Below are 12,683 nucleotides of genomic sequence, written 5' to 3'. Positions count from 1 at the left end.
GTTGGCAAAAAAATTAGTGAGCTTTCATTTCAACAAAGAAGGTGGGCATGGTACTTCATGCCAGCTACCCAGGAATGGTAAGAGGATTGTGGTCCATATTGGCCCCAGGCAAAAGTGCAAGACCCTATCTGAAAACTAAAGCAAAAAGGGCTGGGTTGTGACAAGTGGTAGAGCACCTGCCTGATAAGCTCAAGTCTCTGAGTTCAGACGCCAGTGCTACGACCACCACCACCCAAAAAAACCCCTCTACACTTTTAAGGATAGAGCAATATTGGAAACAGGAATTTCATGTAGTCTAATAAAATAATTCACTTAAAAATAGCTTCTGTTTCCCTGTGGGCAAATTATATAAGCCACCAGGAAAAAGAACTTGTTCCAAACTGGAACAGCCAACCTATTTGTTGTGGAAATGAATATCCCAGTGTTTGAATACTGTCTGCACTGACTGGCAATAGAATGAAATGCACTAGAAATTACTCTTTACTTTTTACTGCACGTGAAAGTTACCAGGAGAAAAGTGCTTGCTACGTTTGCACCACACCACACGCTGTTTGCGGAAGGAATCATCACTTATTTTGCATTTGAGTATTTATTCTTCTCAAGATGCAAACCCAGTGCCACAAGACAGGAACTCATGTCATTTTTTTTTTAATGTGAAGAGATAAGCAAGCACATGAAATGAACAATTCATGGCCCGAGTCTGTTTTCTTTATTTTGATCTGAAAAGAAAGGAAAGACCACAACTGAACAGCATAATAAATTTCACAGTCACAGCGGATGGACTTACAAGGTAGTGTAGTATAATTAAGACTGTGTGCTGGACTCTCTGGGTTAAATCAGCTACTGGCTGTGTGACCCAGAGAAAGTTTTTCTTTTAAATTCTGTTGTATTTTAAATTCATGATATTTAAAATTTGACAACTGATTGGTTTTGGTATTCCTCACAACATTTAAAATAAAATAGCATCCCTAAGGCAATCTACTGGCAAAATAGAAATTTTGTTATTGAATGGCTTAGTGTCATTGTAGCCAGAGACTGAAGTCAGAGGAAACACAGGTGCTTCTGAACACGGGAAGGTTTGGGCTTAGTTTGAACGTAGCTTCTCTCTGACATTGAATATATGTGGAAGCACAAATTTCAAATTGTTTTTCTTTAGATAGCAGTGCAACGGCTGGCATCGAACAACACAAAAAGTAATTCTAGAAGACTATTGTGGCCCTATTTCTCCTTAATAAACATTTGCTGACTTAATGAATCAACCAGGCCATTTGATTTACTTAGAAATATTCAGATGGCTTGATCAAAGGCATGTTGTTCTATTATTTTTAAAGAGGTAAAAATGGTGATTGTGTCTTTCGGGATACTTGGAAACAAAGTTAGGGGTGAAAAGGAAAGTCTCTAGTTCTGGCCTTGGAGAGTTTTGGTTTTTGATCTCGACAGTTAAACAGTATATGCTACGCAAGAAGGAAAAACAAACAAAAAAAGGGTTGTACTTCCTGGGGGACCAGCATTGGTACTATTACTGAGAAAGTATCATGGAGAAACACTGTTCTCACTTGTGATAGCAGCTCCCACGCTGTTTTGGGGGAGATTGGAACTCTATCACTAGAGCCAGTTTTGTTGGGATTGTTAAGCAAGATGCTTCTCCCGTTCGTTGTCCAGGTGGGAGGGAAATTATCTCAGGCTTGGTTCCTGAAATTTCAGTTCCTGAAATTTCAATGAAGCAGCACAGTTTTGAGCTTAATCAGCACCATGCTGCACGATGACTCCTTTGACCTCTGTCATTGGGAGGCTGCCCCAGTCTCTCCAACACCTGCTTTCTCTGCTGATCTTTCAGTCCTAGCAGTCGTCCTGTGTCCTTCCAATTGCTCTTTTTATTTTTAAATTACGCATAGTTGGTGTTGGTTTTGCTGAATATAGTTAAATAACCCTGTTTCACCTTGGGTGTCATGAGTATTTCTGCTTCCAGAAAGTGTTTTAACATAAAACATTATTTGTTTTAAAGAAAAGACGTAGGATAATAATTGTCCAGATGATATGTGCATATAACAAAAATTGTGTACACTGGCAAATACCCAATAAACTGGCAGGGAGGAGAGACATCACTACAAAAACCGCCAGTAACATTGAACTTCCTGGCTACATTTAGGCTTTAAACTTGGAATATTTTGGAAAACCATGAAAAACTATATCAAGGATTAAGCTGATCCTATTGATAAGAAAAATAAAGATCTGGAAAATTATATGTCAATATACATTAGTACACGGATGGTTGTAAAGGGCTAAAGCAAATAAACTTTGAAAAGAGAATGGCGTTATTTCCTTGGTCAAGATAAGGATTTTTCATCTAAACTCACTTACTGTCTCTGTCAGTGCTTCTTTTCCCAACGAGGAGGTTTTATTTACTTTTGACATTATTTTCCCCAATTACTAAAACACTTGAAGTATAAACCTGTCAACCAAATCAGGAATCAGTGGTGCAGAGAAGTGTGTATGTGTGTGGGTGTGACCAGGCTATGCATCTGAGACTGGGTATTTCTTGTTAGGAGTGTTAGTTCTTTCCGTTCTGCTTCTTTTTGGACACAGTGCTGATCAATGCCATAGCTTTCTTGGTCTATGACTCAAAATTCTGAGTTGCAAGTTCTGACTCCATTACCTCCCCTCTCACCTTGAAGTTCTCTGAATTCTGGTTCCACATGGAAACACCTGGAGATTGAAGATTTCTATTCCAACAAATTTTCTTTTTCATCTGGTGCTTTTATTTTTATTTTAGAAATATAACTTAACATTTAGGGGATGAAGCTTGAGCCAGGTAAAGATTCTGACAACTGAAAACACCTTCAGCAATTGTGTTTCCAAGTAAACATTTTCAGGGAAACAGTGATAAGGAGTGGCGGTCACTTAAACTTCCTGCAAACAATCTATTTATTCCTGGGAAAGAAAGCTTAGTGGAGATCAGGTATGTGAAATGACATAACATCAATCAATGAGTATGTTTCCAATATGACCTTTATTGAGCAAGTACTGCTGTGACATTTAACATCGATCAACATAAGGTTGCAAACTGTGCATGTCAGCGAGGTTCTCCCATGAACAACCCATGAACAAAAGTCCATTTTAAATGCACCAGTGAGGTAAACATAATTATTCATATATAGCTTTCTTAAGGCTAAGAGAGTTCTGTGTTTCATTTATTATTTTTGGCTCAGTTGGTCCTTTGCATAATACATCTCAAGACACCCCCCCTGAGCGCCCCCCTTCCAAACGGCTTAGGAAATTGGCAAATTCCCCAGGTACATACATTATCATGCATTTGAGTCCCCCAAAGACAGAGGAGGGAGCACCTGAGCTTGCATGCAGTTCCCTCATATTGCACAGAGTAAATACAAGGTCTGGAGCCCCCATGGGAGAACCCGTTCTGTTTTGAAGCTGTCAATCACATGCATTTTAAAATTGTCATATGGCTTAACCTTTTGCAATGGACTCAAATCTTAGTCACTCTGGGTGACTTCCTTTACTATGGCGTGTGAAGTGACTTTTTCTACCTTTTTAGTAGACACTAGCTTCTCCTCAAAGGTCTCTTCATGCTCTTCGACCTTTTGGGTGACGGTTACAGATTTAGTGATGTATTTGGTAGCACCATCACCCACCCCCTCACTGGTGATTTTTTCTACCATTTTGGTCACCACCACTTTCTCATCACTTTTGTCACCCCCCTTCTTTTCATCTGCTGGGCTCAAGTCTAACCCATTAGTGACCACACCTTTCTCCTCTTCTCTCCCACTCCCCTTTTCCTTAGTTTCCTGCTCTTCCTCCTCTTTTCCTTCTACCTCCCCATTGACAGCTATGTCTTCCTTCCGGGATTCCTTTGCACCTTGATCACTTCCTTCCTCCTCACTCCCTCCCCCCTCTTCTATTTTCTCCTTCTCTTGCTGTGCTGGCTTCTCCTCCACTTTGGTATCTTTCTCTAGGCTCACCTTTACTGATTTGGTGATGGTGATCACCTCTTCTACTGCTTTCTCCTTCACTGGGGACTCGGCTTTCTTCTTGTCTGGTACATCTTTTGGCTTCTCCTTTTTCTCTACCTTCTCTTCCTTGGGAGCTTCCTTGGCTACTTCTTTCTTTTCTTCCTCAACTTTCTCTTCTTCCTCTTTCTGTTCACCTTTTCCAGCTTTCACTTCTGCTTTTGGCTTCACCTCTTCCACAGGTGATTTTGGCACAGGGCTCTTGGCTTTCTCTGGCTTTTCCACCTTGGCTTCTGCCACCAGCTCCTCTTTGGCAGCCACTCCTTCACCCTTTTCCTCGATTTTCTTTTCTTCTTTAGCTTCGGCTTCTTCTCCTTCACCTTCAGCCTCGGTTTCTCCTTCTTCTTCCTGCTCACCTTCATCTTTTTCACTGGAGCCTTCCTTCTCGGATCCTCCCTCTTCAGCTTGGTCTGACTTGACACCCTCATCTTCTTCTTCTTCTTCCTCCTGGCCTTTTTCTCCCTCCTTTTCCCCTTCTTCCTCTTCTTTAATTTCAGGTGCCAAAGCTTTCACTGGAGACTTTTTGGCAGCCACCACTTCTTCTTCAGCTTCTTTTTCCTCTTCCTTTTCTTCTGCCTCTTCCTTCTCTTCTTCTTTTGCGGAAACGGCCAACTCCTCTGCAATGGCTGTCAAGGCATCTTCCATGTCGGACTTCTCATCCTCCACTTTGGTCTCCTCTATGATCTCCTCCACAAATTTGTGTTGGACCTTGAGCTTGGGAGCTTCAACCTTAGTTTTCTGGATCTTACTAGATATTGTGACTGAGGGCTGTCGGTGTGTATACAGCGGCCCAGTGATGCTCCCCGAAAACGTGCTAAATCTTGTCTCTTCACCCTCCAGGAGTTTTCTAAGGAGAGAATCAAAGAAGACAAGACATAATTAAAATCTCACAGGGCCTTCTGATCTTCATTACATTATGGATAATGGAGTAGTTGCTTTGGAATAAATAGCATCATATATGGAAAAATTCCACTAAGCCTATCTAGTTGATATATTGTGTGATATTCAGTGACTGAGAGGGTTTCTCCTGGATCACCAGCCAGTTGCCTGCTGCATTAACTAGCCACTCCCAGTAGTCAGCCAACCACAGCCAGCCACTTAGTCTAGCTCTGCAGCAGCCAGGATTCATTTGGTACAATATAAATATGCTAAAAGCCACCAGTGGCCACCCCTTAAAAAAAAAACACCCAAATAAACCTTTAGTGACCTTCCTTAGGACATGTGTTAGTTTTTTAAGCAAATATAATGCTCAAAAATTTATAAAATTGTTAAGTGTATTTTAGAACTTAGGCTAAACTGAATTATAGCTGTGGGTGAGTTGAGTTATAAATTGATCTACAATTTTAATAATAAAATGCCTACTTAGTATAATTATTCAGCTTTGCTGAAAAAGTACAATTTATTCTTGTTATAATTGCATCATTGATAATAGAAAACTGCTTATTGAAGGATTTTGTATGTTGATTTTAGTCAACAGCAAGGTCACATTAATTAGGTGATCTATATAACCAATTTATTGATAAAGAGAATATACCTATATGTCTTCACATTTAGTTCTAGGTTTCTGTGCATATATGCATTTATAGATCTAGATATATGTAGATATACGATGTATATCTAGATATCTAATCTACATTATGCCATCTAATAAATTTACATCCACATTATCTACATATGGAAAAATAAATACATCCATATTCTAATTTGTTTATGTATGTTCTCAGCCTGACGATGGCAATAGTAACCTCTAACAGAGGAACAGAATGCCCTGGTGTTTGTCCTTGACATGATAAATTTGAAAAGCTGGAACCACCAGTTGAAATATTAAAAACTAAAACTTCATTTGTGCTTCAAGCATTCAGACACAATTTTCATTAAAATAAAATGCTTAGCATAAGCACTGAAGTAATCGGTGACTCTCCGCTCCAGTATTTATTTCAACTCAAATTCACTTTTTAAAAGCTGAATCAGTGATAAAACCGCACTTGCAAATCTTAAGAATAACTGCTTTTGAATGAAGCAAGGAAACAGGCTCGGATTTTAGACGTCTGCACCGCGCGATCGCCCTGAACGTCTCTGCGGTGCGGTGGCGCTGGGGCCACATCTGCAGCGAGCCCCGCACCTGTACGCAGCGATCTCGATATCCAGGGCCATCTTGACGTTGAGGAGGTCCTGGTACTCTCGCAGGTGACGAGCCATTTCCCACTTCGTTCCCCGAAGCTCATTTTCCAGCTGCTGGATGGTGTCCTGAAACAGACGCAGGAAGCCTCCATAGACTCATCTTTTTAAGCAGCAACTTTGTTCCCCAGTCACTAGCCGCCCCCCCATGCCACTCCCTCCCCAATTTCCCTCCAGCTCGGTAAACCGCACTCCTGCCCCCGCCCCTATTTTTCCCATTTATAGTTTTAAGGAATTCTCAGACAAACAAATAAAATCCACAAGACAATGAGACGTGCGCAACAAGCAGTGGGTCTAAAACGCATTTCAAAGGCGGAAACTCCACGGCGGAATTTGCCCCCTTTCCCCATCCAAACCCTTTGGACTGAAGCCAATTTTGAGAGCTCTTGGGATCACGACGAGAAAAATACTGAGCTATCCTAAAGTTGCTTGTTTCTCAACTACCCGAATGGAGTTGAGAAGGCTTTAAAAGTGCAAGTGAGCAAAAGCAGAACTGCCAAGAAAAAGAAGCACGCTTTTGGGGAAAAAAAAAGGTCGGGGCCCCTCGGCAGCTGGGGCAGGTGGACAGAGGGAAGAGGGCGGAGGGGAGGGGCCAAGCCAACTGGGCTCTGCGGTGCTCGCTGGTGCGCGCGCACACTAGGCGAGCGGCCACTAGGGGGCGCGACGGAGAGGGCGCTCGGGCACGCGCTCGGGTGTCGGGGGCGCGCGGCGGCGCTGGCGCTGGCGCAGGCCGGCCGCGCAGCCGCGGTTCCTACCTGGTAGCTGCTGAGGTCGTGGTTGTGGCGCTCCTCGATGTCGCTGAGCTGCCGCTCTAGGGACTCCTTGGTGCCGCGTACGGACTCGAGCTCGATGCTCTTGGACTGCAGCTGGCGCCGGTACTCGGCGATCTCTTCCTTGGCGGAGCGGATGGCCTCCTTGTTCTGCTCGGCCGCCTCGGTGAGCTTGGCATAGCGGCACTTAAACCATTCTTCGGCCTGGTGCATGTTCTGGTCGGAGTGGCACTCGAGCTGGGAGCGGATCTCTTTCAGCGCGGTGGAGATGTCGGTCTTCAGGTAGTCTTTGCGCTCCACGGTGATGTGCGACGCCTGGATCTGCGCCAGCAGGTCCGCCACCTCCTCTTCGTGATTGCTGCGCAGGAAGGCCACCTCATCCTGCAGCGACTGTACCTTCTTGTCCAGCTCCACCTTGACCATCGACGACTCCTCGATGTCTTTGCGCAGCGCGCGGATGGCCGCCTCGGTGTCGTCGCGCAGCCGCGCCTCCTCCTCGAAGCGCTCCTTGAGCCGGTGGATGTCCTCCTCCAGGTGGTCGGAGTCCAGCTGCACTTGCGCCTTCTCGTGGTTCACCATCTCCAGGGCGGCTCGGAGCTCGCGGATCTCCTGGTCGTACGCGTCGCCCAGCTGCGCGTGCGAGGCCTGCTTCTGCCGCAGCGCCTGGATCTCCGCCTCGATCTCCTTGTTCTGCTGCTCCAAATAGTGCACCTTCTCGATGTAGCCGGCGAAGCGGTCGTTCAGCCCCTGCAGCTGCTCCTTCTCGTTGGAGCGGGACAGCTTGTAGTCGCCGCCGGAGCCGCCGTTGAGCAGGGACGAGGACTGGCTGAAGTCCAGGCTGCTCTCGGCCGAGCTGAGCATGGCCGAGCTGTAGGCGAGGCGCGGGGCGAGCGCGCTGCGCTTGTAGGAGGACGACACGGTGCTAGGCGAGCCGCGGGACCACGACTGCGAGCGGAAGCCGCTGGACGGGGAGCCACTGACCCGGCTGAAGCTGGAGCGGGTCTCCGTTACCCGCCGGTAGGCGGACGGGTTGCCCAGCGAGTCCAGAGTGTAGCTCATCTTGGAGGCCTTGGGGTGTGTGGCTGTCACAGCGTTCTGCCGGCCTCGCCGCAGCCCATTTATAGCCGCGGAGCTGGGCCCGGGCCAGCGCCCCGCCCCGTGGAGGCGGCGGCCGAGGAGGCGGGGACTGCGGGCACCGGGCAGGGGGGGAGGGGGCCACAGTGCGGGGAGAGACCGCTTAGCGGTGATTCAGCGCCCGCTCCACGTGGGCCCGCGCCGCATCGGACCCCGCACTTTGCAGTTCAGGCCCCAGCCCTTCCCCCAGCTTCCCTTTCGGTCCACTTTGTAGCCCTGCAATGCCCCTCTCTCCATGTTTCACCTTCAGGTTGCATTTTACACCCTTGGTGCGAACAAACCACCCAACGCCCTTTCTTTGTCTAGTCACTCTCCCGTCCTTTGGGCAGATGCTCTTCGGACCCCCTGGTCACCTTGTTCTGTAGCCCCCTCCTTAGTCTCACGGCCTTCTCTTCTTTTCCCCCTTTCCCCTTACTTTTTGCTTTCTCCATCTTTGCTTAATCACTCCCCCCTCTTTGTGATCCCCTTTCTCCCTCCTACTTCTAGTCTTCTTCAGTCTCACTCACCCCGCCCTTCTCTTGGGTCCCCTTCCTCCTGGACCTTTTTCTTTTACCCCTTCTCCTGCCACCCCTCCCCCTTCATGTCCTCTCCCCTCCCCCATCCTCATCTCCCTTGCTTCGCTTCCCTTCCCCCACTCCTTGTCTTAAAGCAGCCGGGGATGAGCGCATAGGAGTTGTGTCTAGAAGAAAAACCAAAAAAAGACAGCGAGGAACGGTCGGCCCGAAAGCTTCAGGAATGGGACAAAGAGGACAGGCCGGGGTAGTTATTTGTATTGAAAGTGGGATGTGGAGATTCTTTCTGCTTAACGTTTGGGGTCGTCCGCAGCTCCGCAGGGCAGAAGGTAAGGCGCTGTGTGCCTATGGCGCCGGCAGCACCAAGGACAGCGCCCAGGCCACTTGCGGGTGATTCAGCTACCCCCGGGGCTGGTGGTCCAGCCTAGCCTGTCAGTTTGGCAGGGGCTCAGTAGTTTTTCTCCTCTTCCTCTTCCTGAGTAAATACAACTAAAGCCTGCTTGTAGTGACTTGGCTTTCAGGACCAAGCTAGAATCCCACGCTAAGACTTCTCTGCAATGCAGGTTTGGCACAATGATCACATTGCAGATTATGAGATCAACCAAAATTCATTAAAATCAGTTAACAGAAATATGTTCTCGAAGCCCGAACTGACTTTTGTAACATATGGTGGATGCAGAAAATCGAGAGATACGAAGTCTGAGATTTGAAGGTCAAATTTTTATTGGAAAGGGGAATTTGAAATCTGCTGAGATGAAAAGTTCGGGGAAATAGAGTTTCCGATAAGTTTGAGGAAAAACTGCCTTGTCATCTTTCTGTTCACTCCTTACTAACTGCAGTGGTTGAGAGGGTATCTGAATTAACTTTAATTTAAAAGTGGCCAAGCAGATTCATCACAACCTTAAATAAAACTAGATATTTCCTCCTCCATTTTAAATGTAATGTATTAACCCTATGTAGATTTTAAAGACTGATTTGGAATAGACTTTCCATATTTTAGACATGTTAATTTAAACAGTTAGTGTACACATATTTCCTGTTCTCTAGTGCACTTTTTTCTAACTGTTAAAATGTTCCTTTATTTTGGATCGTGCTTGGGGATAATTCAGGATAAAAAAAAAAGTTCAGAGTGGTGCCAGACAAAGTGAAGGACAAGGCAGTACTAACAACGGAGTGCTTGGCCACAGGCACAAGTGACAGTGTGAAATGCTTGTTATAAGCAAGAAACCATAGCTTGGAAAAAAGTCGACTCTAGATTTAAAGAGCTTCTTTTTCACAGCATGCTTTCTCTAGACAAGGGCATATTAAGTCAGTAAGTCATTAGAAAATGCTTCAGTTTCTGGAGGCTTGAACTTTGTAATTTGTGTAAGCTCTCCTGGCTGGCTTGTATTAAAGTAGAAACAAGATGGAAGAACAGGGGTTAAGCTGGGGAGTTACTTACTCTTGGTTCATTAGTGTGAAATTGCAGCACTGCAGACTGCAGGGAGAGGGGAGGAGGCTACTCTAGTTTGCTGTCTCAAGTTGTTAAGACAGAAGGATGACAGCGTGTGTGTGGGGGATGACTTATGAATATTATGAAGACAAAGGTTCTGTTTTCATGTGGGCAAATTAGGGGAAAGGAAGAAAGCTCCCTGGCCCTGTAAAGTTTGGGATCACAGGCTGGAAATCAGCAGGGTGCCATGTCGATAGTGCTACTGGCTAATTATGCAGCATTGATGCCTGGGTTATGTATTTACTTCTTGCTTTTATTAAAATATAGCAAATCCTTGACAGTTTCTTGTTGCACATTCTGCAAAGAAAGCACATGGTTAATGGGCAGGCTTCAGCTGTTAGTTTTCTTTAGGGCTTTGGCAATGAGATGACTCTGCAGAGAGACATTTACAAGGAAACACATGTCTAATTTCACAATTAGCATGTTTTGCCTCGTATCTAAACTAGCTCAAAAATTGTTAAGCTTCCAACTGGTTACAGAGGGAAGAAAGCGTTGCGTACAAACAAAATCACAGCCAATTACTCAGGCTAAATTTTTTACTTGTAGCTTAAAATTGTAACTTCAACATCACCTGAATAATTTTTCAGTCTGGGCTTTATACAATAATGCAGGGAACATATGATTTGCTTTATTAGGGAGAAAATGTTCTCATGGCTTAAAAAAATGATGGCTTCAGTTCCACAGTTAGCAAAACGTTTTACTTTATATTAGACTTACTTTGGCACTGCTCCTGAAGGTGACTTGAAGGTTATACCTATCAGTGCATCTAGTCTAAAAACATTTTTTTCTTTTTCAAAATCTATAGCAGACCTTCTTCCTTTTTGTTTCATACTTTTGAGGAACTTTCCCCACCTTTTATTTTTATTGAAAGACATGCTTTGCACCCCCTTCCCCCAAGACACTAAGGCTATGGAATCTTAAAATATTCTTAAGAGATATTAAACATGGAAATGTATCTGATGTTCCCACACTGCATTGATGGAATTGAGTTCACTACAATACTTTTGTAACGTATTCTAAATAGAGAAGTTACGCATATGATTCAGATGTAAGAGTTTAATGAAATGATCTCTAAATTGTTTCATAAGCTACAGTCTGTTTTGAATCACAACAGACATACGGAGCTTGTTCCCATCTCTTTGCTGCCTCGGTAGGTAAAGTACAGATGTTAACTCTGAAGTGAAGCGATAGCCACAGTGAGATTTTTTTCAGGATCGTATAATGATGATGGGAAAACATCCTTTACATAAGACATTTATTTGTTGGGTCAAAAAATAAAGGTAAAGAAGGAGCTAGGAATTTTCTCCCTTCTTTCCTTATTCCTTATGTTTCTTCTTTTAAAGAACATATGTGTTTTTTGCTGCACAAAAATGCAAGGAAGATGGAATGTGGGAACCCGGCTGCAAGCAAGAGGCTCCAGAAGGAAAGCAATACCGTCAAAACCACAGAAGGCTGGATCTGTCCAAGACCAGATGAGCTGTACTTCCACTCAACCTACTGTGATGTCTCCAGCCTGGTCTTTCTGCCTGGGGTTGGATTCTATAGATAATTATTTAGAAATTGTTCTTTGCTAATTATTTAAGGGGTTCTTGAGGTAGGTTAGTAACTGAGTCTGATTGTAAAGAAAGCTGTAATGCTTATTTCTACTTGAGCCTCTAGTGTCAAACTTTAAAAATAAAATTGACTTTTTTGTTTGTTTTAGAGGTTGAAATAAAAATATCCTCTGGGAGGAGAGAGGAGAAAGGCTATTTATTATTAGGAAAATTGGGACATGAATTTATGTTCCTATTGCTTTTAATGAAAACAAATCCATCTGGACCAGTGTTCCTTTTCTGACATTAAGTCACTGAAAATTTTTTTTTCTCTTGCCAAATATTTTATGCATTGAATATTATATTTCTGTCAGTTGCTGCTTTTGTGAAGTCAATTGAAGTCTTTTAAAAAACTTGAAACATTTGATCTTTATATGTTCAAAACATTAACTTAATCAGTTTTGAAATTCTCTATCTGGAAATTCCATGTTTTATGGGGAAAGACAGCTTTTGGCTTTAACGCAGCTTGCTGATTTTTTAAAATTTTTACATTTAAAAAATTTTTTGCTGTGTAATGCCTTCACCCGGCCACTGTGAATCAGTTCCATGAAAGCCGGAGGATGAAGAAGACTTAGGATTTTTAAAAAGTAATAAACAGCCTCACTAAAGGAAACCCTAAAAGTAAACTTCAGTAGATATATTTTAAAAAGTTCTGCTATTTTAATTATCAGCATGTTTTTAATTGGTCACATTGGCTTTACCTTGAAAGTGACAGATCTTGACAATATGCACTTGAATTTTTAAAGCTCTGCATTGCACATAACTGCACCAGTGCAGACCTGTTGTCACAGCATATTTTATTCCAAGTTTATCAAGGCTTGACTTAGCAAGAGACATAATTATTTTATTACAGACTCAATTAAAATGGACTTTGTAAAACCATAACAGATCAATGATCTGTTATCTTTGGACCAAATTTCTGAAGAGAGCTAAACTCAGAGATACTGAGTCAAACATCTCATCTAATAAATAAGGCTCCT

The 12,683-nt window shown here is 43.8% G+C and overlaps 1 protein-coding gene across 1 annotated transcript; it reads right to left on the bottom strand.

The window, feature by feature from the left end:
• Positions 1-2,991: 2,991 nt before the first annotated feature.
• Positions 2,992-8,084, bottom strand: Nefm (neurofilament medium chain). Its single transcript, XM_020153545.2, has 3 exons — positions 6,959-8,084; positions 6,148-6,272; positions 2,992-4,872 (listed from the first exon to the last, which is right to left on the bottom strand). The coding sequence occupies exons 1-3, from the start codon at positions 8,030-8,032 to the stop codon at positions 3,492-3,494; spliced, it is 2,580 nt and encodes an 859-aa protein (XP_020009134.2). The 5' UTR covers positions 8,033-8,084; the 3' UTR covers positions 2,992-3,491.
• Between the last annotated feature and the right edge of the window lie 4,599 nt (positions 8,085-12,683).

Source organism: Castor canadensis, chromosome 14 (genome assembly GCF_047511655.1).
Source record: "Castor canadensis chromosome 14, mCasCan1.hap1v2, whole genome shotgun sequence".
NCBI lineage: Eukaryota > Metazoa > Chordata > Mammalia > Rodentia > Castoridae > Castor > Castor canadensis.
This window is presented reverse-complemented; position numbering and strand designations above follow the sequence as displayed.

Excerpts from the sequence above, each read along its gene's own strand:
- Nefm (XM_020153545.2), bottom strand. The coding sequence starts at position 8,032 with ATGAGCTACACTCTGGACTCGCTGGGCAACCCGTCCGCCTACCGGCGG. Across the intron at positions 6,273-6,958 it reads ACGACCTCAGCAGCTACCAG|GACACCATCCAGCAGCTGGA; the intron begins GTAGGAACCGCG and ends CGTCTGTTTCAG. Across the intron at positions 4,873-6,147 it reads ATCGAGATCGCTGCGTACAG|AAAACTCCTGGAGGGTGAAG; the intron begins GTGCGGGGCTCG and ends TTCTCTCCTTAG.